The following is a 27515-nucleotide window of genomic DNA, read 5'->3' on the forward strand; positions in this document are numbered from 1 at the left end:
CAGTTTGGCTAAGATATTTATTTTTGCAATGATAGCACAAGATATATTTTCATCAAATAAGTCAAGTTATGTCGAATTTTGAATCTTCAGCTTCTGCTACCTTCCCACTTAGTGAGAAATTAGGTAGCCACAGCCTTCAGTCAGCGTGGACAGAGGCAGTCTGCTAAACGCCCTCCTGTGGCCTGTCTCTCTGAGCTGGTTCCTGAACATCGTGGCTCACACACCTCCCAGTAGATTGAGGACTCCCTGTGCAGGATCGGAGGGAGCCAGGGACAAGGTCTGACCAGGCCTTCCTAAGCTTGAGCCTATATAATGTGTTACGACTGCTCAGTCTAGATCTGCCTCCTGAGACAGGCGTGATGTATGCACTGAGCATCATATCCTCTAGCACCTACAAACCAGATGATTTCCCCAGAGACATAACACACATCCAGGTTTGGATAATCCATGAAGCTCATGAAAACCATAGGGATTGGTTTCACAAAATATTTTATATTATGGATCATCCAGAAGTGGGCCTATCTTCACACTGCACTGGGTATCAGGCAGTTTCTGTTTGCCTACAATGTGTTATTCATCATCATTAAAAAAAAACCTGCAAAGGGTTAGAGAGATAGGTCAGCAAGTAATAGCTCTTACTGTTCTTGCAGAGGATTCAGGTTCAGATTCTGACAGTCTCAAAACCATCCAGGGACTCATATATAAACACACACACACACACACACACACACAGAGAGAGAGAGAGAGAGAGAGAGAGAGAGAGAGAGAGAGAGAGAGAGAGAGAGAGAGAGAGAGAGAGAGAAAGAGACAGAGAGAGAGAGACAGAGAGAGACAGAGACAGAGACAGAGAGACAGAGACAGAGAGATAGACAGAGAATGAGAGAAGCACAACGCTCATATACATTAAAACAAAACCAAAATCCAACCAACCAAACAACATGGGGTGAGGGTAGGGGGTTGAAAAATGTCTCTGTGGCTTAGCACATGGATCCAGGTTTGGTTCCCAGCATCTACATGCTGGCTCATGACCATTCACAACTCAAGTTCCAGGGGGATCCTATGTCTTCTTCTGACCTTGACACACATGTCATACACATATATACGTACAGGAAAAATACTCACGTATATAAAATAAATAAATCTAAAAGTTTTTTTTTTCTTTTAATGAAGAGCTACAAAATTCCTATCTGCTATTCTCAGGTCTAAGAATCTTGGTATCTGAAAAGCTTTTAAAAAACTGATATTTTCCACCAAGGAACTGTTTTTACTTGATGAAAATTCATACATAGGATTTAAAATGTTAATCTAAAACAAAGCAGGGACTACTTTCTCCTGCTTCAGCATTAGAAAGGAGGTACAGACAAAGTACTGCACTCAGGGGCACACATTTTAGAGTCACAGTCATGTCTTGCTCTATTGCAATACTGTGTTGACTAGTTTTATGCCAACTTGACACAAGCTAGCATCATTCAAATGGCAAGAACCTTAATTGAGAAAATGGCTCCAGAAGATGAGGCTGTAAGTACACAAGTCTCGGCAATTTTTAAATCACTGATAGATAGGGGAGGAGTCTACCCATGGAGGGTAGGGAAACTTCTGAGCTGGTGGTCTTAGGTTCCATAAAAAAAAAAAGCAGGCTGAGCAAGCCAAGCCATGAGAAGCAAACCAGAAAGCAGCACCCTCCACAGCCTCTGCATCAGGGCCTGCCTCCAGGTTCCTGACCAGACTTCCTTTAGTGATGTGGACACATACGCCAAATGAACCCTTTCCTCCCCAGCTTGCTTTGGTCATAGTGTCTCACCACAGCAATAGCAACCCTAACTAAGATAAATACCCTAACCTTTTATGTTTATGATTTATTTATAAACTTAGCAAAAGAAGTCTAGCTATGCCCCTGAAGACAGCTAGCTCAAAGAACTGATACTGACTTCACCCTAAGCCAACTAACAATATTTGCATGCATTTTGTATTTTAAATCCTCTTTCCCTGGTATGGCTTTGTATTTGACAGACAAAATAGGACTTCAAGTGACCAGCACATGCTGAGTCAAGGATGCAGAAAGGGAAGGGCTTCCTTTTATACAGATAGTTTCATCCATGTTTCATCTAATTTATAATTTCCACAAACTATAGTCAATGCTTCTTCTTTTGGTCATTTGCATATTCTTTAAAATAACTTTATGTAAATTCTGAATTATATAGGAAAAGACTCAATTAATAGTTGCAGTTTGTATTGTATAGTCAGTATTAAATCCTAACACATGGAAAGGGTGTTGCTTAAAAGAGGGTACCAGAAAGACTCCCCCTCCCCCTTAAGTTAAAGGAGGAAAAAGTTACAAGGAGGGAGCGAGGGAAGAAGGGGATGTTTCTTTTAAAGTCTTAGCTAAAGGCAGCAAGATCACTAAAAATATGTTGGTATTGTCAAAACAGCATGGTCGTCCTGAGTGAAGGAGAGACTTGATTTAAAGAAGTCTAAATGTCACTACGCTAAGTGAAAGAAGCTTTCGAGGTGAGAAATTTGGTGCCATGGCATGAGGGCCGTATATTTACGGTCTGTGTGGCTGTCTAGGCTCACTTTCATCTCTTTTGGTGCCATGGCATGAGGGCTGTATATTTATGGTCTGTGTGGCTGTCCAGGCTCACTTTCATCTCTTTGCTTAAACTACACTGCAGCAGGCCAGGTAGGTCTCAGGAGGGTGGTAACTAAAAAGAAGGTTTTTTAAAAAAGTATAAAATACAGACCCAGGAGACTTTCCAGATTATTCCAGTATCTTCATAATTCATTAAAAAAAAAAAGTCAGTAAAACGCCAAATGCATGAGAAAAGTTCAATCTGTATATACTACACAGCGTTAGGCGAAACGAAGGCCTGGAAAAATGTAAATAACAAAGTGGTTGCCTTTGAACTTCAGCATGTAACAAATGTTGAAATGAGTGACAAAGACCTATTATGTCCAAAATCCCCCCACTTTATTTTTAATGCTTGGAAAACGGTTAGTCATATCTATACTAAACACTTCCTGTCCACGGGCAGGCTGGTGGCGACCAACTGCCAAGTTCAGTAGCTGCCTACATTCAGTCAATTGAGTCATTCATGAGCTAAAAAAAAAAAACCAGCACCATAGATTAAAAAAAAAACTGACTAAAACTATGAAGTATATACAATGAAAAACAGGATTGATTATTTCATGAGAGGGAGAAAGAGGGAGAGAGAGGGAGAGATAGAGATAGAGAGAGAGACACAGAGAGAGAGAGAGAGAGAGAGAGAGAGAGAGAGAGATGGTCCATGGAAAAATTAAAAAATAGAAGGAAAGTCATAGAAAATTCTACTCTTAAGAGAGTAAGGGCTAGTTCTAGAATATTCTAGAACCTCTACTAAATATAACAGTTCTCTCTTCTTGTCTGTCCTAGTTACCATTTATTGTGAACGTGGCACAGCCTCGAATCATTATCAGGTTGGTCTGTTGGCATGTCTGCAAGGGACTGCCTTGACTGTCTTAACTGATGCAGAAGGGCCCAGCCCACTGTGGGGTGCAACATCCCTAGGCAGGTGGTCCTGAGCTGTATCAAAAGGCTGGCTATACTTCAGAAAGCAAGCAAGCAAGCAAGCAGCATTCCTCCGTGGTTTCTGATTCAAGCTCCTGTTGGGAAATCCTAACCTAACCTCCCTAGATGGACCATGACCTGGAAATGTAAGCCACATAAATCTTTTCCTCTCTAAAGTTGTTTTCGGTGAGAATATGTTATCACAGCAACAGACAGGAAACTAGAACACCTTCCTCCACCATTAAATAATCCAACTGACATTCCACATTTCTGTGGACAAAAAGGTAAAAACAAAAAAAAAAACTGTAGAGTGCTCAATGAGGAAAACAGCAATGGTGACAAGCCACCAATCTGTTGTCAATCTTTTGTGTCTTTTAATTCAGTGGAAGCATGTTTTAAAGAAGAGACCTCTAGGAATTTTAAAGAAACCAGAGTTAAGAGCTAAAACATATTGGAATGTACAGGATATTAACAGCTCTGCTGATCATAATATGACCTTAAGAACTCATCTTTGGAGAGAGAATAGAAAACAAGAATTGCGAGAAAAACCCTTTCCCCTGGCAACCGTGAAGGCTGTGTCAGGCGTCAGGTCAACTGCCTCTCCCAGTAGCAATTAGAATATAACTAGTTAACTCTTAGACGAGTTGAAACAAGCCTGCAGCCACACTGTCAAGACAGACAGAGCAACCCCCTCCCCCGATGGCCAGACGCTCAGATGAAATGATCCCACAGCATGCTGGAATATGAGGCCCTAACAGGAATAGGAAGCAACTGCTCCTATGTGTGCTTCTAGAGTTATCAGCTTGATCAGGAAGTCGGAACTAAAGCTGAGTAACCAAATACCTTACGGCAGTTCTACCTACAAAAATCACCAGCCCCAAATTCTTCAGGGTTCCCATCCAACTTGTGAATGACAGCAGCCCCCAAAATCAAGTGTGTCACTTCAGTGGCCAGGGGCTTTGGTTTTATATTCACCCAACAGCTACTTACTGCTGGCCCTGCCCAAACAGATGGCCCAGAACAGTGGGCAGATCTGAAATGATTCCCACAGCCTGGCTGTACTTTGCTAATTCATCATCTGCCCTTTGCTAGTTTTCGGAAGAACTTGCTTTTATAATCCAGTAAGAAAGTTAGTAGACATCCCAGCCAACTCAACACGGCCCTGGCTTTTGACTGACTGGCCCCAAGTCAGAGGCAGGATTACCAATGTCACTGCCTCCTTTATGGGCCCCCTGTGCAAATCCAGCCTGAGAAATTTACTTTTCTATGACCTTTTAATGGCACCATCCCTTGGGCTCCAAGTTAGCCCAGTACACTGGCGAACGGCACCCATCCCGCTTCCTGCTAAACCAACCAAAATAAGCAAACTTCCCAAACTTGCCCAGGTCAGCATCGTTTCTTGCCTGGTAAATCCTGCTGCTCACTTTGGTGGTTTTCAGTTACTTTTTGTCCAGCTCACACTATTTCTTCACCCCTCCTTTCCTCTCCCTCCACATGCCACCCACCTCCCACCTCCCACCAGTTCCTCCTCCCCACCCTCCCACCACTCACTGCCAACCTGGAGTTCTGCCCCACTGGTCCCTTACTCTGGAATCTGCCAAAGGACCCCCCTCCCCCTTGGTGTTCTCTTCAGCTCTGGTTTCCAGTCCCTTCCTCTCCTTGCCTTTCCTAAGTGCTACCTGCCCCAGAATTCCACCTCTACTGACAACTCTTGGGGAGACTCCTTTTTTAATTATCACCTTCCTCTCAAGAATGTGAGTCCAGTGTTTTGGACCTGTGATCTGAGGAGAGGGGCCATTTTCAGACTAGCTATTTCGAAACTGACTTACTAGATTTTCATTTTAACCCTGGAAAGAAAAGAATCATTATTTCCTTAGCGCCTCACAATAAGGGGTCCGGTTGATGAACTACAATTTCACTTTGACAAAAATAATTTTGCAGTAGGAAAAGGTGGTTTCTTTGCTTTTCATGAAGGATACAGGGAAGATTTCACTGTGGGAATGTGGTCAGCGGGCCTGGGCAGGTCCTCTTTATTTACTTAGCTCTTAAATGAAGCAGAACATATAAACACTACCTCCTGGTTTCACACCAGGAGCAAGCCATGCAGCATATTTCAGCTAGTGAATGACAACAGTTTTCTACATTAATTACCTGGATGCTTCAGGGTGTCCCAAATCCCAAAGTTCAAATCTAGTAATTAATTAAAAATTTAAAAATTATTAAATTTAAATTTGTTTGTTTACTTTAAAGTAAGTCATAGTCCAAAGAGCCTCAGATTGATTGGAAATCTAGACCACACTGGCAAAGGCCATCAGTGGCTTCCCATGACACACAGTTACGCAGAAGTAAACTTAAGGGAAGGGAGAAGTGAAGGCACATGGGAGGAGAGAAAAGTTCTCTTTTTCTCAAGAGTAGCCAAAGGTTGTTAGAGCACAAAGACCTGTGTGATGCTGCGCTATAGTAAGAAATACTTACTCAGTCTTTTTTTTTTTTAATTTTAATTTTAATTTTTTTTATTAATTTATTCTTGTTACATCTCAATGGTACTTACTCAGTCTTTATTTCTGGCTTTTGGCCAGAGTTCCTAAAACCCTGGGAATTTCCTAGGGGACAGGAACATCTCTTATTATATGTTCTTGGTTCACTGTTTCTGTCACAAAGGTCCTAAGTGAAACAAACATCTTCTGTTTCACAGAAACTCTTACCTTTTTATGCTAATGAGGCAACTCAGACAGTGTGGACTGGTTGCCACAGAACCAACCAAGTGACAAGAGGTGGGAACTCTGTCTAGGGGGAGGGGGAGGAGCTGGAGACTCAGTTCAGTCAGTGATGGAAATGCCATGGAGTCACGGGGTGATGGGGCTCCCCCACCTGTCCTTGGTATCTCTTCCATTTGGCTCCAGTTGTGTTGGTTCTTCTATTATAAGCCAGACATTTCCCTGGGATTTTGTTTTGTTTTTTGTTGTTCTGTTTTTTTGTTTTTGTTGCTGTTTTAATCTGTCTCAGTCTGTGGGAAAACCTTTCCTACCCCCCCCCCTTTTTTTCCTATCCCCTTTTTTTAAACATTTTTTTTTTCTTAGTTCTCTTTATCTGTTACTTTCATGTCCTGGTGCTTATGCAATGTGATGCCTCACAGGCCTGTAGACCTGCTCAGCAGACTCTTCTCAACACTGATGGGAGGTGCTGGGATGCACAAAACAAAGGAGTCTGCTGGTAACTGAGACTTGGAAAGCACGCACAAAGGGGCATGATGGGCCCAGTAGGAGATTGGGTATTTCCAGCAGGACAGTCTTCATTCCCCCATTAAACACTAACCAAACGCTAAAGGCACATTCCAGTGCCATCCCACCCCACATGACTTCCTCAAGCTTTAGCTCCCAGGTTTACTTGAACCCAACTTCTCCAGAGGCCCCAAACCAAGGCAAAGCAGTCTCTCTTCTCACCGGTTCAGACTTGGCTGGCCATCTCCTCCTGGCTTCCAAAGTCCCGTTCTCTCTGGGATTTCCTCTTCCCATTTGTGTGTTTCCTTTCCTAGTTCCATCTATCTCTGCCCCCCACCCCTGTAAAAATGGTTGTTCTGAGAAACTAAGCCCATGGTTCAGCCAGCTCTGCTTCCTCTACACACTTCCTCTCAAAGTTCACAGAGCGAGTGATCTCCCCACCTGACTTTGCCCCTCAGTATTTATTAAGCTACACTTTATCACTATGGAGTCAGAGGAGGTATTCCCTCTTAAGTCTATGGATGACACTAAGTGCCGTTACCATCTTAAAAACCTTTTATATGGTGGTAGGGTACCAAGTCTCCTAACCTAGGCTTTACAGTGTTACTGATTCCCAGAGCAAGACCTGTTTTCAACTTGCTCTCCACTCAGTAATTACTCACAAGGACATTACGCCCCTACAGGCTAACCCTTCAGTGTTGGTAAACAAGACTTAACACTTATTTATTCTGTCACAGTCATTGTCAGGGGCTGTGGGAAACAGGTGACTGTTTCTTCCTCAGTCACTTCCTGAAAACAAATGTTCTGATTCCCAGAATGCACCAGGCTTGCAGGCTCCAGGGAAGGTAAGGCTGTGGGACGGGCATCTGTTCCTGCAATGGCATGTCCCATGCCGGGTGCTGACTCCTTCCCCACCCACACACATGCAATGCTTTCTCCTGAAGAGTCCCCACCCAGCCAGCACTCCCAATAACTAATTGTTCTTAAACGATATCCTTAAAGGAGTGGAAATAAGTGAGCCCACTGGTTAGGCCTCTCCTTTGGCCTGTTGCTTTCCAAACCAGAGATGTGATCGGATCTATTTGCAGAGCTAAACGTATTTCATTGCGCCTCATCTTTTATCCTCACTGGAGAAGGTTGAACAGGAACACTTGATTTGTTCAGACATTCATTCCTTTTACGTTTTTTAAACTTCTCCAAAAGGTACTGAATGATGCCTATTCAGACAGATTAGGTCCCTCCTGTTTCAAGGTGATCTCATGGCCTGAAGCCAGGGCCTGTGTTTGCATACATCCTCCCTTGTAAAACACGCCAGGAAGAGGGTAGAAGAAGCCTGGTAGGCACTGTCAGCCTTGGTGCCTCATCTCCAAGATGAAAAGTTTAAATGAAAGGATTTGGGATGCAATGCCACATCTAGTCCTCATCCACAGGGATTGTACATGCACTTTGCAGTAAGGACTGCTTTAATTACAAAGCATTTGCTAGACAGACCTTTCTTAAACATTATAGACATGCACAGGACTTCATTTCGTTCTAAGTCATTTGCAGCATTATTTTAGGAACAGCCTTCTACACGAAGTGCAGAATGTACCACGCTTGCTTCCATAATTTCCAAGTTGTAAGTATCATCCTCAAACTTACAGAAATGTCTACAAATAAAAAGGTTGCGGCAAACCTTGGACTTTTGTATCATGCTGAGATGAGATCACCGGATGCTGAGATTTTCCTGGCTGCGTGGTCTGTTCCACCCACCTACCCTTTGGCTACTTCCTGGATTACTAATAGCCAGGAGCAGGGATCATCCACGCTCCCCTGACAGTGCAGTGGCATCATAATCCAAGAACAACAAAGGTACGATGTATGATCAACCTGATAATATTTCTGGTGTGTATTGAGAGCCTCAATTGTATTCCGCTTTTAGAGGTGGGGATACCAGGTGGTGCAAGCCCTACAGAAAGTGGCTCACTGTAAAGAGTGTGCCATACCTCAAAATGAATTTTCTGCTTTTAGTCCTTTGTCAGCACATTGCACTCTCAGGATAATGACTACATAAACGAAAACAGATAATTGTGTCAATGTCTGGCCTTTGAGAGAGCATGCCATGTCTTTTACATTATGTATGACAGACGTCAAGGTCGGGCAAACCAAGTACCAGGTGGTGCTTTGCAGCCAAGCTTCATCACAACCTGGTTCGCCTTGCTGTCCTCTCTGCCAAGCAAGGGCTGACAAGAGAAGACACTCAAGAGGTACGTGTCAAAGCAGTGAGCAAGAACACGGAAGTGCCACCCACATGTGACACTGCAAATAAATAGCATACTGTGTGCAGCTTACACAGTATCCCGGGGGTCCGTTACCACACAAAGCGTTCCAGTAAGTCAACACCATGAAACAACTGAGCCTTTATCCCCAATAATAATTACTTGGCCAGCACAACTATGAAACTTCCAGAAGAAAGCCTTTAGTGTAATGAAACAGAAGGGGTTCTTAGGCGGAGAAGACTAAAAACGCAGGAAGCTAAAGCAAAAACAAACAAATGAGATTATACCAAATGGTAGAGGCTTCTGTAGAGCAAAGGAAACCATAAAAGCATAACCTACAAAGCAGAAAATACAAAATGCCTGCAAACCCCTCATCCGACAAGGGACAGATGACTGTAATGTGTATGAGAGTCAAGTGTCTCAATGGCAAACACTTGAAAGTCTCTCAACCAAAACCTGGAAGAATTGTCTGTGTTTCTCAAATGAATACAGATGACCAACCAATACATGAAAAGTGTTTGTTCAACACTTATCATCAGAGAAACATAACTGAAAACTGTAGTGAGATGCCATCATCTCAGTTATAGTGGCTGCCACCAAAAGGAAAACCAAAAACAAACATGCTGGTATGTATTTTTGGGGGGAAAAGGGAGAATTCTTACACACTATTAGTAGAACTATAAATCAGCATAGAGTTGCAGAAAACAGTACAGAAGTCCCTCAAAACCAACCAAACAACAGAAACAGAGTTACCAGACAATCCAGCAATCCCACTTATTGGGCGTACATTCAAAGGAAAGAAAATCAGAATGTCAAAGTACCACCTGCCTGCCCATTATTTAACTCAGCACTTTATAATAACCAAGAAATAGAATTCACATGGGCATTCACTGACAAATAAATAAAGAAAATGTGATGTGAGTGCAAAATGGAATAACTTTCAGCCATTAAAAACAAACGGATTCCTGCCATTGTGGCAACGCGACTCGACCTTACTATATTCAGTGAAATAAGCCAGACACAGAAAGTCAAATATCACATGTCCTCACAGGGTCAGGCACAAAAATACATTACACAGAAGGAATACATTCCAGGGTTCTCCAGCCTGGCGGTGACTTCAGTTAACAATAACATCTAACATCAAATAGCTGCAGAAAGTTCTTCCTGCACTTGGCTTCCTCTCTGTTTGTAGGACACACACACCTGTTACCCAGCTGCGCTGGCCTCTACATTTTCTACACTTTGACTGGACAGAGGCACTTGAGAGTCGCCCAGGCAGCTGCTCCCTGGCAAGAGGCAGCAGAGTGAGTTGGAGCCTCTTTCTCTCTGGCTCCTGACTTCTCTGGGGCACCTGTAGACATAGGATGCAGAGACTTCCTGAACCTGTGAGGATGGGTGATGGCAGGTTTTACTGGAGGTTTTACATGGCAGTGGGGGGAGGGGGGAGGGAGGGAGGGGGAGGGGGTGGCGGGTGGCAGTTGAAGGAACTCACTCTACACTTAGTTTGTCTCTGTCCAGATCCTGATTTTCACCTTTTAGTTTCAGGTACAATTTTTATACCTTGGACTGAAGCTGCTCAGATGTCAGCAGGGATAGGAGCAAAGGATCATTACATAAGTATGAAATGAGAAATATGCCCAGCACTGACTTCAGTGTAGGGAAGAACTCAGTACATTCTAGCCAGCTTCAGTACTGCCTCTTCTGTGTCCAATGGACTTTATGGTGCTGACAAGCGACTTAGGCCCTGACACCAAGGCGTAGGCACATGCTTGTGTTGCCTGCCCTATTCAGAGAACTTGAGTGAAAATATACGAAAAGCATTGAAAACGTATCATTTAATAAAGCATCATTAGCTCCTTCCATATGAGATGGCCTCCTCCGTTTGGTGGGGGAGGGGGGGCGGAGTTCAGGAAGGGAAAATGTATAACCTTGTCAAAAAGCTCGTAATAAAGTCCAGGCAAATGGAATGAATTTCTGCAACACGGGGGGTCAAAACAGAAGCGTAGGATGCCAGGAAACAGCCTGGAGGAGCATTTCCTGCAAACTGGGTGTATGTGGAGAGAGGAGCCACTTGAGGCAGAGCCAGTGAGAGACCAGGAGCAAGGAAAGAGGGCTGCAGAGAGGAATGAGGAAGTGACAGAACAGAGTGCTGGTGGTCAGGTGCCGGCGTAGGTTGTTGGGGCTAAGGCAATGCAAGTAACAACTTCCCTTTTCACAACTGAAGGAGGCTGACTCCCACTTCCACAACCATTACTGGAATCAGAAGGGCCCTGTCCCCCAGCAGCAAGGGCAGAAACTGCAGCCAGCCACGACCAATCAGATGGCTAATATCCGGGACACTGAAGGTTGAGGATGACCAAATACTCTGTAAGAGAAAACCCGAACAGCCAGAGGCAGTGATGCCAGTGGTGGCCACCTAACCAGATGGATCTTGGATATGACAGTGCTGCCTAACACATCCTCAAAGCCTGGGTTTCCAGCCTTTAGTGGGTTCTGTGAATTTGATCTCAAAGGTCCCTCAAAGGTCCCCCACAGGCTTATGTTTGAAGGCACTCAATGGCACAATTAGAAGATGGCGGGGTTTTCCAGTAACTGGAGGGCGCCAAGGTGAGATCTTAGCTTGTCCCTTGACCTCTTTAGTTTCCTGTCTACCACATGAATGGTTTTCCTTCCTCATGAGAAGCTGTCATCAGCACAGGCCTAAGGCAAGAGGCCCTTCAATCAGGCTCTGAAACCTCTAACACTGAGTCAAAATAAACCCTTCTGCCAGAGAAGTGCATTCTGGTAATCTTAGCGCCCAGGAGGCTGGTACAGGATGGCAGTGGTTTAAGGCCCCCATGGGTGTACATAGCAAATTCAAGGCCTAGCGTAGTCTACCTATTCAAACCCCATTTCAAAAAACAAACAGTAACAAAAATAGTTTCCACAGAAGTTAATTACCTCAGGTATTTTGTTATAGTGACAGAAAATTGTCTAACACAGTAAGTGTATGAATTATTCAAAATTTCCAAAAAATCATTTTCTTTACAATATCAGAAACTATGTTCCGACTTTTTGCCATTGGAATTCTAGTGGTGGGGTGGTTACTATAATAATCAGAGTACAAAAAGAGAGGTGCAGCGTTGAGTGGAAACACAGAAGGGAGATCAGATCTGTGCAGGCAGAAGGGGCGTGGTCCTGTTAGACTTACTGAACTGAAGGAAACCAAGGAACGGTTACATCAGAGGAACTAAGGAAGATGCTGGTACCTAGGATTAAATGCAACTGTGTTTTGGTGGCGGTGGTAATTTTAATTGCAAGTGTGTGTGTGTGTGTGTGTGTGTGTGTGTGTGTGTGTGTGTGTGTGTTACATATGCTATGGGAGGTAGGTGTGGAGGTCAAAGAGCAACTTGTAAAAACTGGTTCTTTCCTTCCCCATGGGAGTTCCAGCAATTGAACTCACAGGTCATCCAGTTTTAGTAGCTGATCCATCTCACTGGCCTTTAAATGTATTGTTGTTGTTATTATTATTATTATTATTATTATTATTATTATTATTAATGTTTTTTTAAAAAAGGATAAAATTACATGAGCAGAGGGTTACTGATGGTTTTGACAAATTTATGAAATGATAAACCAAAAAGACAAAAGATAAAGAAAATCCCACAAAATGAAACACAAAAGCAACCAGATTTCAGTAAGATATGGCAGCAGGAAAAGCGCATTTAATGGACAGGTGTTTTGGTATATATCTGTAATCCCAGCACTTGGGAAGCTGAGACAGGAGGACCCCTGTGAGTTCAAGGCTTGCCTAGGCTACATAGCCAGATGATGTCTTGAAAATAAAAACAATCAGAAAGTAATTTTTTTTAAAAGGTGCATTTTAAAAGATGGGTAAGTTGTGCCTAAAATTGAACAGAGTGACAAGAATAAGCTTTATAAGCAAGTCATCCATTTATTCTATGGTATAGAGATAGCTGTGAAGAATAAGAAAGACGTTTACTCAGGAGCGTGTAGCCTGGGAGAAAGTTGACCCAGTGGGATACGTATCAGCAAGGTGTTCTGAGAGAAGGCAACTGGGGTGCTGGTTCAGGTCAGGAGGGGGTCAGGGGGGGGTGGGGGGGTTGGTCCAGAATAGGCTCTTCTCCAAAGAGCTAGCCAGGAAAAGGGTTCAGATGAGGAAAGGGGTTATTAGGGCAGAAAAGAAAAGCGACAAACACTAGGGCCCGAGAAATCAGAGAGTGACCTTATCTAAGCAGGAGGAGCAGCAGCCACAGGGGCCCAAGATGCTACATTCCCATGTAGCAAAGACACTTGCTCCAAGGCTTCACGGTGATGGTGAGTAGGCCGAAGGGGAGGCTGTGGTCAGTCTACAAGAAGGAAGTTCTCTAATGGCCACCACATTCCTTGTGAAATAGCAGGCCTGGTGAGGCAGGAGAGACCTAGGTAAGGTGGTAAAGGGTAATGGCTCATGTGAGCAATGGCAGGGAGAACTATACTTGCTTAATTCTCTCCCAGGTCCTCACAAGGCGATAAGGGCGTTCACATTTCTACTACCAAAATTCTGATGGATTCCCGAGGCACAATAGCCTTGAATTCTTCAGTGCTTATGTCTAAACCATCCTCGGTGATCTCAACTATCACTCATTTTTACTACTTTTTAATTAAGCAATGTACTCAGCAGGAAGCAACTAAATGCCAAATATGTGGATATTAATTGTCTCCGCAGGAAGCCCATATCCACAGGAAACTGTTGACATCCTCTTCTCAAAGGCATTCCCCTTAATAACGTGGCTTCTTCCTATTCACTTTATGTCTAGATATATTAGATGGTTTTTTTTCCTTTTAATAAAGCAAGTCTTCTTTTTTTCTCACTTTAAGCGCAGCCGCTTACTTACTGACAAGCAGGCACAAATGAAAGCATTTCCTTAGGAGGTGACTATAGGCGGGCAAAGAGTCAAGTGCATCCTAAGCTACGCAAGCTGAACAATCTCCCCAGTCATACGTGTCCACATTCATGTAACATGTACAAATAACTTGCCTTCTAAGGGCTACATCTGACGATAGCTTTCCCAGATTCGGTTCCAGTGAGAGTACACCAGTCTCTTACGGGGGGGTTTGGAATGATAAATTAGAAGTGTCTACCATTACAACAAGCTAGATGCGAAGCTTCCAGAAGCAGTTTTCTTGCGGTTCAGATAGTTTGAAGGGCTCCTGCCCATCAATCACTACACAGGACAGACAAGTCGGCCCGCGGAGGAAAGAACACCACAAACTGTAAGTGTAGGGAGGTGGGGAAGATTGGAATCAGTGGGGATAGACTAATAAGAAAACCCAGTGGGAGAATCTGAGGGAGAGATTAGATCCTGCAAAATAACCAGCCTGGCAGACACACGATCAATCTCTCTCCTCTCCCTCCTCCTCCTCCTCCTCCTCCTCCTCCTCCTCTTCTTCTTCTTCTTCTTCTTCTTCTTCTTCTTCTCTCCCTCTCCCTCTCTCTCTCTCCTCTCTCAAACACGCATCCTAGCAGAGCTTTAATGAATCATTCTGGTCAATATAATAGTCCAGTTTTCCTCAGACTTAGTTAAAAAAAAAAAATTCTTAGCCTAACTGCTATCAACTTAAAATTCTAGAAGCTCAGATTAACTTAAAAGAAACAAACATTCTGGGCTTGCTTTAAAACAGAGCGCAAAGCCCGCGTGGCAGGAACACCACTGCAGGCAAGGGCAGGTGAGGAACAACTGAAAAGCCCCCACTACACCACAGCTTCCAAGCTGCCTGCAAACTGCCAGCAAAGGGAGGGGAGACTGTGCGTGTTGCTCCAGGGAGGTATTTATACAGTCGACCGGGCAGCTTTTCACTCTCCCTGACTCCTTTCCTAAAAGACAGGGAAAAACAGGCCTGAAAGAAAATGCTCATCTAAGTGCTATGCAATTTACAGAAAAGTTCAAGAACAGCTTCTCAGCTCAGCTCGTATTTCCCGTTGACTTTAGACTTCGTGGAAATGGCACAAGGCAGAGAAAGAGACCATCCATCAGCACAAAGTTCTGTTGGTACTACAGAGCAGCGGCAGCTACAGGGAAACATCCAGCCCCAAAATGCCCAGGGAGAGCTCAAACACAAAGCTCCTGGCTGCCACTTTTCATGCTGGCTGGCCATGTTTTTTTTTATTTATTTATTTTATTTACTTTTTAAAATTTTAATTTTAATTTTTTTGGTTTTCCAAGACAGGGTCTCTCTGTGTAGCCCTGGCTGTCCTGGACTCGCTTTGTAGACCAGGCTGGGCCTCGAACTAACCGTGTTTTTATTTAACAAGTCTCTGTTAACTGACAGTTTCCCCTCACACCACACTGCTAGGTATGCGGCTGCTCAGAAAGCCTACATAGCACAGCGCAGAACTTTCCTTGCTCCACCACTGCCTGAGCCATGGTGACTGACTTGCAACGTAGCAGTGCCCCCCAAAAAAGCTACTTGAAAAGAGAGATTTCACAACCTTGAACACCCCCCACCCGTCTAATTTTCTCCAGCCTCCCCTACTCCCACCCCATTTACAAGTGAACTTTTGTGTACGTCAAGGTCCAGGGAATAAAGCGCACAAACAGTCACACGCAAATAAACTCCCAAGCTAACACCAGCTATAATAGTGTTTTGGTTGGAGCTTTTCCAGCCCTGTCACCAGCTCTGTTAGGAGTAAATGAAACCCTTGCTTTTGCAAAGACAGAAAAGGACAAACTCCGCTGCTTCAAACGACAAAAAGGGCCCCTCACATCTCTCAATCCCCAGCAAAACTAACTGCAGAAGGGCTGGCAAGGGAAAAAAAAGTAACATATTCCCCAAATAAAGGTCTCTCACTTCTCTCTCCACTCAGCTTCCCCTTTTAGCCGGAAATGTATGTCCCTTCCAATTCCTGACACCCTTTTTCAAAGGGACCCTGACTCAGACTCTTCCTGGGAATCCAGCTTTGGGCTGTCCCCAGGCAGGCAGGCAGGCAGCCCACTCCAGGCGCGTTTTGTATTCTGAACAGTCAAAGCTCGCTTTCTTCTTTCGAGAGAAATCTGAAAAGCAGCCTTGGTGGGCTGGCTTGGCTAGGTCTGATGCTGGATCCCTCGCCCCTCAACTGCCTGTCTTGTAGGACAGCGCTGCCTACTCTCTAAGTCCAAGCAGGCTGGGAAGAGACAAAGTTCCCCACCGCTCTCTTGGAGCTCCCATCAGCTCCTGCTCCCGCCTTCCTCCACATTCCTACGCTCAACTTGGCAGAGCCCAGCGGCTGGCGTACCTTCCTTGGGCTCCTCAGCCTCGGAGAGCATGCTGTCGGGGTGCACAGCCGCAGGCGCCACCGCCGCGGACATGGACGTGGGGCAGTGAGGCTACCAGACGAGTGCGATGTGCGCCGGCAGGACGCCGTAGGAGGAAGCCTCTGAGATCAGAACCTCCCTGGGCGGGCGGCTGGCTGCGGGAGGGATTTTCAGGGGAAAGTTCCGCGGGAGTGACGAATCGCGTGGGGCTGGGCCACAGGAGTCCGCCCCCAGGGGCCGCTGCTTGTGAAGGCGACCCGGCAGGTGGGGCCCAATGCAGGAAAGGTGCCCTGGAGAGAACAGTGGTGCTTGGTAGAAGTGCACTGGGGCATGCTCGCACTGTGTGTGTGTGTGTGTGTGTGTGTGTGTGTAACATTTTTGATACTCCTTGTCTTGGGTTTTTACACGCCCCCATTAATGAAAACCGCTTTCGGACTGTTATTTTTCAGGCTAAGTGGTACAGATGCTGTGCAAACATTTGGAAGGGTCCTGCTCGCAAAGCACAACCTCACCAGTGCCAGGAATGGCCTCTAAGGAAAGTAGGGCAGGATAGGCAGAGGCCCCTCATGCATGGCTGGCTCTCTCTAACCAACGCTGCTGGGCCCTAAAGGCCTCTTTGGCTTTGGGAAACGCTGACAGGCAGGAGGTAAAAGGGCAAAGGGCAAAGGGCAGAAGGCCTAAACAGCAGCCATCCTGCCCTCCCCTCCCCACCTGGCTCCTACCTGGCTCAGAGGAAGTAGTCATAGCTCTGGGGTGGCCCTGGTTTACCCCTCAGGGAAGACTGCTTCCAGCAGCCTACCTGTCTTACGGATGTATTTATTTTACAGAGTCGAGTTTTAGCACTAACCCTAGGGTGAGGGGCCTCAAGTAACCTAATTGAAAGGAAAACACCCAATGGAAATAAATATTGGCTGGAGGTTGTGAGAAAAGCTACATTCTTTACGAAATGTATTTTCCAGCTGCCTTCCTTTTCCTTATATCTCATTTTTATATGGGGGCGGGGGAGGAGTCCAGGTCCTGTGATAAATTTAGAGAAAGGTCTATGTAAACTGCCCAGGTTTTTTGAGTCTGAGTTTAGATTTAGTTCTGCTATTTATTATCTATATGGCCTTAAAGGAAGGGGGGGGGGGGAAACAAAATCCTTTCAAGCATCCATTTGCTATCTATAAAATGAAAAATAAAAGAAATATATAATTCACAGATTTGCTTCATATAACCGAAGGCACTATAAATAAAGTGATATGAAACTGTAAGTGCTACACACAGGTTATCACTAACTATTGCACCTTATTAAAATAACTTTTTATAAAGGATACTCTTGTCTTTTATTTCAGCGTTTACTTTGAACAGTATCTGTGTCGTTCATAGGCAAGAGGGATATCATAAACAGTACTATATGGTCTGATATTAAAAGATCCTACTGCTGAGTGATCCTAACATGCCTAAGACTCTACCAGAATTTTATCTCAATTTTATTGAAAGCTGAACCAAGACATAATAGCCAGAGGGAAGAAAGAAACATCTGGAAAATATCAATGCTGTAGAGCCTGTGGAAACTGAGCATGCATGGAGAAGAATAACAGGCAGCATCCTTCTGAAAACTATGGTCACTTTGGTCCCCTGGACCCCACATCCTAGGGCTGCTGGGAAGGGCAAACTGTGCTCCGGCTCATGGCGGCTGCAAGCTGAATTAAAGATGGGGTATGCTTCTGAATCAAAAGAAACAGTCCCTTGCTAGTCGCACATGGCCTTGCCTGTCCTTCTGAGGAATCAATTGTGCCCCTCCCTACCCTACAGCATCTGGCCTTGCCTTCCCCCCCACTATAGGCCAGATGTCCACCCAGGGCTCCGAGGAAGCTCGCCATGGCAGTTTGCTACACAAGTGAGATGCCTTTTGTGGATCAACAGCTGGGATGAGGCAGCACCTTTTGTAAGTGAGGTGGTGATTATGCAAATCGAGATGGTGCAGGCTTCCACATCCACTTGCCCCAAGCAGAATGACGTCCTCTCATCCTTCAGAAAGTGCCCCTTTATATAACATTTATTAAATGTCCTTTCACAAACCCGAGGGCATGCAAACCTCCTAAGCTCTGGTAAGCAGACGTCCTTAATGCTCTGCTTGTTTTCACATGGGTTCACAAAAAGGCCTTCAGCCAGGCCCAGGTAAGCCAAGGAGAACAAGTGCTGAATGAACATTTTCCATGCCACCACAGCAGCCTGGTAATCAATTTAGCATCGTGTTAACAGCCCTGCAGATCTTTGAACATTCACCGGGATCCTTAAGAGACCTCCAGAGAAACTCTTTTATTCAAATGCAGGCCAGCAGTCACCTTGGGGAAGAGTGTTCCGATACTGTTGGAGAGCAACGGATGGCCAACTTATTTAAAGTGACTGGACATGATAAGCGCTCCATGGCCACTGGCATGACCTGGGTGAACAACTCTGCTTCACGCCTCCCACCTGCAAACTCACGGCAACACATAGCTGGCTCTCCAAGGGCTCTCTTAGCCTTATGCTGCTTCCAAGTAAATATGCGTAGTGTTGATTTAGGTAGACTTTTAATCAGAGAGGGTTGGGCTAGGCACAGTGACTTATGCTCTAACACACCATAGTGATCTGCTATTGCCTATCAGACCTGTTCTCTTTTTGTCTCTTGGAGATGGGGTCCATGGATCCCAGGCTGGTTTGAAATTTGTGTATGACCAAGGACAGCCTTGAACTTCGGGTTCTCCTGCTCTAACCCCGTAGTGCGCTGCAATTATACAGCACCATGGCTAGTTTAAGTGGTACTGGAGATCTAACTCAGTGCTCCATACATTCTAGGCAAGCACTCTACCAGCCGAGCTATACTCCTAGTCCCCTCCTTACTCTTGTCTGTTTAAGTAACAGTCTGCCATCTTTATCTACTGGAGCAATACGCTCAGAATTCACACTAACTGTCCATAATAGGTCACCTAATATGAAATAGCAAGTAAAGTGGCAACACTTCCACCTACAAAAAAGCATACTTAAATACTATGTGTGCTCCTACACCTATGGGACAACGGCGCTTTCCCATCTGTACCAACGTAAGAGAATGCAAACACTGCAAAGGTTCTAATGATTCATCCATTCACTCAGACATCAACCAATATTTACACAAGTCATACATAGGTAGGTCTCCCTTATCCGAAACTTCCCTTCATAATGTTGATGATTCTGGACCATAGATTAAATGAATGCCTCACAAGGCACCTGGCTCTATGAAAAATGTATTGGTGCCCACCCAACTGAACTAAATCTTAGTATATCAACAAAATCTCATGCAACATGACAAGTCTCCTCTTAAACTACACTCAATGAAGAGTTTTTTTGTTTTGTTTTGTTTTGTTTTGTTTTTAAAGAAAAGAGAAGGTGGCTACAGCCTGGGCTTTGGGCCCTTTGGCCTCCAAAGAATAAGGTAAGTCAGAGAATTTTTAGTTCAGAAGGCCAGCAAGCAGAAGTGGGAAGAGCTGGTGTGGGTCCTTGGGAGCGTCATGCTATCATACACCTCAGCAGACTCTAGAAGGGTTTGGCCATCTGCAGTGGAAACTAGGCACCTCTGTCCACGGCTTCTGCACTGGCAACTGGCAGAGCTGGCTCATAAGCAGCCCTGGTCATGCTCTCAATAGTTTTTATTTCCCCCCTGGTGTCAGAGCACTGAATGTGAACATACAACATTATAGGTCACAAAATGGCTGTCTACAGAGTATTCAAATGACCTTCTTATGGTTGACTCTGAGGCGTCTCCACTTTTCTGGGACCTGTCTGCAAAGATTCCAATGACCTATGTACAAAACTGACCTTTGCCCTGTCCTGAAATGTGGGAAAGATCTTTGTTCTCCTTCCCATCTGGTTGGGGCTGAGGACCTTCCATCCTCAGAGTCCTCTAAAACACTGGAAACCTCATGGGGCATGTCTCCACAGGCCTCCCTGCCCAGCATCCTAGCTCTCAGCACAGAGAGGGGACTCAGGAAACAGTGGAGACCACATTTGTACCTTCCAAGGAGGCTAAGGGCCTGCTTTGCAGGGCCTTATAGGTTGCTGTGTTGATGAGTGGAGGGGTAAGGTTGGGGAGTCTGAGTGTGATGTCGAACAAAAGAACCCGAACCAAGAAAGGCAACTGAGAAGAAGTGTGGACTTGGGAAGAGAAAAGGGCACTGGTCACCAGATTCTGGAAGTGTATAACTATGGATAAATTCCATTCAGACGTTCGGTGACAGTTCCAGCAAATCTTACATAATCATTAATGTTCTGGGTGTGAGCAAATAGTTCTGAGGGAGTAGGAAGAAGCGTTGACACGGAGGTGTGCACTGGCAGGCAGACAGCTATGCATCTGGCACACACTTGTTTCCTAGGATTCCACTGTTTGTTTCTAGCCCTCCCCTAAGAAATCACCCTTGCTTCAAAGCTTTGAGTAGATGATTAAAGGCACGCACCAGGTTGGAAAATGTCGGAAGGATTCATGAGTCCACGATCCTCTTTCTAGAATACATGTCAGTAATTCCTTTCGGTTATGTTTTCTCTTTAGAAGCCGTGTTGGAGGTTATTAAAGAGAGCTTTAACGTGATTTCAGTGTGGACATTAAGTTTAGGGAAGACTCTGAGAGGTTCTTAGGAGAAAGGCAGTGTATACCGAGGAACTAGCTCTGGCTTCTCCACATTCTACAAGAGGCAGTATGTATGACTCGGTGTCTTTAGAAGTTACATTCTTCAAAGGGATTTCAAGGAACATTTCCTTGTTTTGCCTTCCGATATGGTGTGGGAGGGGCGAAGGTGATGAGATCATGGGGTGTTCTCTGAGGTACAATGCATAGTGCAGGCCAGAAAGGAGGAGGAGCAAACTCCCAGGTCACATGACCCTGGCCAAGTTTACCATTTTGCTTGAAATGTATAAAAAGGGGTACTGCCTCTACATAGACATTCTTCATGGCAAGCCTTGTTATGTCAAAACTCTCGACATAACTATAATCCAAGCTGAGGGGCTCCTTTCTTTTTCCATGCCCTTTAAATTTTCTCTGTTTTTTTTTTTTTTTCTATCTCGCCTCAATTTACTTTTCTGGAATTTTGTTTAGTATTAGGGGGTTGATGATGGCTGAAGATTCAATTTCTGGAACTTCTTTATTGCTACACAGGAACAAAGAGCCTGTCTATGCAGGGATCAAAAGTCTGGATCTGTCCTAGGCATGTCCTGGATGTCTATGGCATCCTCATTCAATGGGAAACTAGCTAGGGGAGACTGTTTCTACAGGTCTTATCTAAAGTCACCCCTTGGGATCTCCATGGTCATTTTAAAGATATGTAACTAAAGAAAGAAGGTTATATGGCCTGTCAAGTCACTGACCTGAGGGGCAATAGACTCCAGGTCACAGTGGATGTGGACTGAGCTTCCTTCCTGTCTCCTACATCTGGGCCCTTCCTCTCTGTCCAATTACTCGTATACAAGTCAATCTTCCTTTCACAGAGGAATACCTCAAAGATCGCTACACTGGAAGGTCACCACAGAGTTTACAGTTGGCTGTGGTTCCAGCACAGACTACAGTAATCCATGTTCACATGCTGAGATCACCGCTTCAAATTAAGGCCATTCCATTCTTGACATTTAATGCTTTAAGTAAGCTATAAATTTAATAGCCTCTATTTATTCAGCTACATGAGACCACAAATGTGTTGGGCTTTTTTTTTTTAATTAAGAATTCAATCAGGACCCCAACTAAGCTTCCTTGGAAATAAAGCAACCAGAATTAAGGAAAAACAAACAAGCAAACCTACCCACCAGACTTAGTTTGGGTTTCTTGTCCTTATGGATAGTACAACAGAGCCTATGCTGGTCAAGCCTTGCTTGTGTTAGAAGGGCTTTTCTCTAGTCACTGTATTTACAAAATCTCTTCTAAAAACAGGCAAGTCATTAAGCCTCTATTTGCACATCTGTAAAATGGCCATGACACCACTTATTCAAAAGTTATAGTGATGAAATGAATGAAGAAGCTGGCTGGGTACACAAACTATAATGTGCCCCTATTTCTTTCCTCCATATTTTCAGGAGTGAGGCCAGACTGGACTGGGTTGTTTAGGAATGTCTGTTTGGAAGACCTTACATGCAGGCCTAGATGGCTGTGGCAAAGCTATAGATAGTGAACATAACAGGGCCAGAGTCCCTCCCATGCCTAGGTAAACACGGTCAAATAGGAAAGCATGAGAGAAGGTCACAGAAAGGATTGAGCAGACTGAGGAGAAGGAGTCAAGACTGAGTGAGGGCAGCATGGCGCTACACTGACGATGCATGCTGGCCTTCCTGAACTCAGGGGCTCACCAGCCACAGAAGCTCAAGTCCAGAAGCAACCTTAGCCATTACACCCAACTGACTGGCTTCAGGGATGCCCTAGGCACGTCAGGACCAGCATCCATCCTCCATCTCCTTCCATGCGTCTCTCAGCAGATACACTTTCCTTAGAAGACAGCCCCGTTCCTTTCTAGTTAGAAACTTCCTCTTTCTACCGAGCCGAAATTCAAGTTTAAGGGCAGTAACTGGAACTTTGTTTCCCTTCTAACCACTGCCCCTACCTCCTTACACTGTAGAAATAATTTTGTGATGAGATAAACATAGATTTATAACTGGATTTTCTTTTGGAGCAGCCTAATAGAGACCCCCTCGCACTGGCTGCCTGACCATAGCTGCATGCAATCTGAGATACTTATGCAACGTCGTAGTGCCGGCAGCACACATCTGTGACTGATTACTATGAAGTGTTCAGAAGCCAAAGGCTGTGCTTGGGACCCCCAGCGATAATCTCTTCTCTCTTCCCTGTGTTCACTTTGAGGAGTAGGGAACTACGCCAAAGCAGGTAGAATAATGAGCCCCAAATGAGCCTCCAAGCAGAGGATGTTTAGGGGTTTGTTTTGTTTTTTTTTTGTTTTCAAGTTTCTGAACACAACTTGAAATCCCAAAGTTGTGAGCCACATGTGGAAATTTGAATTCAGACTCTTAGTCTGAGATCTGTTTGGCAGCTTAATCTATGCCCAGTTGTCATAATCTGATTTTTACATCAGATTTTGGACAAGAACAGAATCTGGGAGGTTTTTTTTGACCATGTGCCAGGTGGTCACAGTTTCAGAGACAGAAAAGGTCTGTGGAGAAGCGCCAGGATAGGATGGGCTTTCCAGGCACAGTGGCCAAGGCTGACACTGGACAGACAGACTCAGCAGGCAGTAAAATGCGAACTGAAGCAGAACTTATCCAGACAGCGCTGAGGCGGCGAGGAGAGGCTCCTTTCTGCTATGGATCAGGAGTTTTTCCACTTGGATAGGTCAGGTTGTGAACCCTGCTTATTTGGCCAGTCCTTACAGAAGAGCCATTTAAATATGTATCAGCTATGTCTCAGAATATGGGGTGCATGCTCTGACCAGCTCCCCACCAGAACTGTGCACAGGCTACAGAATGTACTATTAAGCCCATGAATTGTGGGGAATAAAGCTAAAAATCCTTAGCTTTCTTGATCTGAAATCTATTTCCACTGACTCCCTTTAAACTACTGAATGCAGCAAAGTCCCTTACACACCATTTGATTTTTTTTTTTTCAATTTCAGCTATACATGACCATTCCAAACAGATGCTAATAATAGTGAAATAGCACCAGGGCCACTGTCCAACCTAATTTTATTCTGGAAAATGCGATGGTGTAGAGCTGTGATATCACTGCTCCCCGCCTGACCCTCTCTCTGCACCTCTGCCCGGCCTTTGACCCTGCTAGCCCTTGTACACAAAAGGTGAACAATATATTCAAGGCTATGTAGCTCTTAAAACACTGAAAGGCATGCCTGGCAGATGGCTCAGTACTAATGATGCTTGCCAACAAGCCCTGGAGATGACATGGTGGAAGGCGAAAACTGACTCCCTCAAATTGTCCTCTGACCTCCATGTGCAACACACACACACACACACACACACACACACACACAAATGTAAAATGATGAAAGAATGACCATAAAATATCGACAGATAGTAATTGCACATCATCAGAGGGCACACTGTGATGCTTTAGTACACTGTATGTTGATCAACAAGACACTTAGGCCACCCATCCTTGCCAGCACTTCTCATTTCTTTGTTTTGAGAACATTCAAAGTCTCCTTCAGTTACTTTAAGCTATCTGTCTTCCCATGACAAATGTCTCCAGGAAGAAGCCAACAATAGCTGAGTCCAAAGAGACTGCAGCCTGTTCCCATGCTAAAAGCAGCGCTTACTCAGTAACTCTTGGAGAATTTGAGGGATAGGCCACCAGGCTTCAGTACCTTCTTAGGAGGTCTCCACAATTAATATTGATATAATATTAATTAAGTAATACAACATTTCCTTTACATATGACTCCAATGCATTCCAAACTAAACCAGCATCTAAGACTCATTAGTGATAGTGGTGTGGCCTTAAGTTGCTGATAAGGGCACCCACATGAAGCTCTGAGACGTCTGCATTGGTTGTCTGGGTATCTCACTCAGGGTATTACCATAAACTCCCAAGGGTGCCATGGCAGATCAGATTGGGGCTGGGACACGGGGGATGAAAGAATAACATCTAACCTCTCAGGCAGTGCACAATGCATGAGCTTTTTGCTCAAGCTGGTTCACAGTTTAATGTCACATTGTGTGTGTATGTGTGTGTGTGTGTGTATGTGTGTGTGTGTGTGTGTGGTGTGTACGTACGTGTGTGATATCATTTTCCCCCAAAGAAATGTGATAAACATAAGAATTCTGTGAATGGAAACACAGAACAGGAAATTAGGGTTGCAGGACCCTATCTGATCTCAGGGTTGGAGAAGTTGTGAGGTGACTCATGACAGACCCTCTCCACTCACATTCTACACTTATTCTTCATTACCTGCAACATGAAAACTCAGGAGCCTTTTGTCTGGTGTTTCTCCTGCAGCTGATAGAACTCTGCATTTATTCAATGGTCAGCATGCTGAAATTTGATAGGAAGATATTCCCTTCTTCTTCTTCTTCTTCTTCTTCTTCTTCTTCTTCTTCTTCTTCTTCTTCTTCTTCTTCTTCTTCTTCTTCTTCTTCCTGTGTGTTAGTTAGGGTTTCTACTGTGAAATATTAGGGCCAAATAACAAGCTTGGGAGAAAAGAGTTTGACCTACACTTCTTCACTGTAGTTCATCATTGAAAGAAGTCAGGACAGGAACTCAAACAGGGCAGGAACCTGGAGGCAGAAGTTGATGCAGAGGCCATGGAGGGGTGCTGCTTACTGGCTTGCTCCCTATGGCTTCTTCAGCCTGATTTCTTGTAGATCCCAGGAACACCAGCCAAGGGGATCACAACACCCACATGGGTTGGACCCTCCCCCATTGATCACTCATTGAGAAAATGCCTTACTGATGCATCTCATGGAGACATTTCTTCAGCTGACGCTGACCCGTCGCTGATGACTCTAGCCTGTGTCAAGTTGACAAAAGACTAGCCAGCGCATCGTGGGTGCCTTGGGCATCTAGCTTCCTAGTGCAGACACTTCATCAGCTGTCTCCAGTTGTGTATTTGACTGACTGGCATGACCTGGCCTTGGACAGTTCCTTCTGGTATCCCCTTCAGGTGATGGGCAAATGTCCCTAATGAGAAAACTCCTTTTGAACAGCTATCCTCAGAAGCTTGGAGGCTGAGTTTCCACCATGTTCTTCCAGCACAACAAACAATCTACTGACTTTGCTGCCACCTGAGAGTGCATATCTAGAGTGAAGGAAATTGTTCTTTCTTGTTAGCTAGCAATCTCAGTATTTCCTACCAACCAGTCTCCATCAGGGTTAATATTTTTTTTCACCATATTGTTTTTTAATTACCAGGTTTATCATTGTGCTGAAATACACATGACATAAAAATTATCATTGCAACCACTAAAAAAGTATATATTAATGGCATTAAGTACATTCCCGTGTTTGTATAAGTATCATCACTATACATTTTTCAGAACATTTTAAATCTTGGAAACTATTTAATGGGCTACTTTCTGTCTCCAAGATTTTGACTACTCTAAGTAGCCCACTGATCTAAGAATTGGTGTTTTGGTGACTAGCTTTCTTCACTTAACTTCGTTCATCTGAAAGCATGTGTCGGAATCTTGTTTTGAAGGCCTAGTGTCACCTCTGCAGCATGCTTTGGGTTGCTCTCACCTGTGACTACTGCTATGAACATAAACACATGGATATGTTTGGGCATCTTTTACAATTTTATAAGCAGAAATGGAATTGCAGGATTCCATTTTTAGTTTTTTAAAGATTTTTAATTTTTTATGTAAGTGTCTGTGTGTCTGTGTGAGTATATGCCATCGTGTGTGTAGGTGCCCATGGAGGCCAGAAGAGGAAGGAAGGTTCCCCTGGAGCTGGAGTTATAAAAAGTTGTGAGGCCATCGTGTGGGCTTTGAAGATCAAACCTAGGTAATCTGGAAGAACAGCTAGTGCTCTTAACCTCCGAGCCATCTCCCCAGGTTCTCTATGAAAGAGGGGGGCGGGAGGAGAAGGGAGGGGAGGAGAGGAGAGAAGGAGAGAGCAGGGGAGAGGAGGGGAGAGCAGGGGAGAGGAGGGGAGAGCAGGGGAGAGGAGGGGAGAGCAGGGGAGAGGAGGGGAGAGCAGGGGAGAGCAGGGGAGAGGAGAGCAGAGAAGGGGAAGGGAGGGGGGAGCAGGGAAGAGGACAGCAGGGGAGGGGAGAGGAGAGGAGGGGAGAGCAGGGGAGGAGAGGGGAGGGGAGAGAGAACTACAGAGTTTCCTAGTCAAGGTTTTGTTTAAACCTTTATGTTCAAATTAAATATAGTTTCCTGATTAAATACTGAGTGATCTGCACAGTACCTTAGAGCACTGCCTTTATTAAATAAATTTAGTAAATAAAGAAGAAAATAAAATGTTTTTTAATCTTTCAATTTAAGTATATTATTTCTTCATAGTATTACAAAGTTATTAATATATAAACACTCATTAAGTCGGCCATGTATTTCCAACTGCCTAGGACTGGTCTGCTTGGATGGCTGCTTAGTGTCACTGTACCCAGAAACATACACTCTTACAGCACCATCAAAGGCCATCTCACATCATGATTTTCTCCCTGCAGGACATTCATTTTTTTTCCCTCTATCTAGGCAACAGTGGCTAGAAGCACAATGGAGGCTGTCATTCACATTAGCTGCTCTATCTCCCTTTATTTATAACCCAAGTACTG

At 44.5% G+C, this 27515-nt stretch overlaps 1 protein-coding gene across 4 annotated transcripts in view; it reads right to left on the reverse strand.

Annotated features, from left to right (window-relative positions):
* Positions 1-27515, reverse strand: part of TNFAIP8 (TNF alpha induced protein 8) — a 114780-nt gene that overhangs the window by 23339 nt on the left and 63926 nt on the right. Inside the window, exon 1 of one of the 4 annotated variants that reach the window (XM_084779746.1) lies at positions 16279-16582. The exons of the other annotated variants lie outside the window; for them this stretch is intronic. Coding sequence (XP_084635872.1) covers positions 16279-16351 — 73 coding nt within the window. The 5' untranslated portion in view covers positions 16352-16582. Of the gene's footprint in view, positions 1-16278; positions 16583-27515 lie in introns of those variants that run through there. 4 annotated transcript variants of the gene reach the window in all.

Source organism: Acomys minous (assembly GCF_964271855.1).
Source record: "Acomys minous genome assembly, chromosome: 4".
Taxonomy (NCBI): Eukaryota; Metazoa; Chordata; class Mammalia; order Rodentia; family Muridae; genus Acomys; species Acomys minous.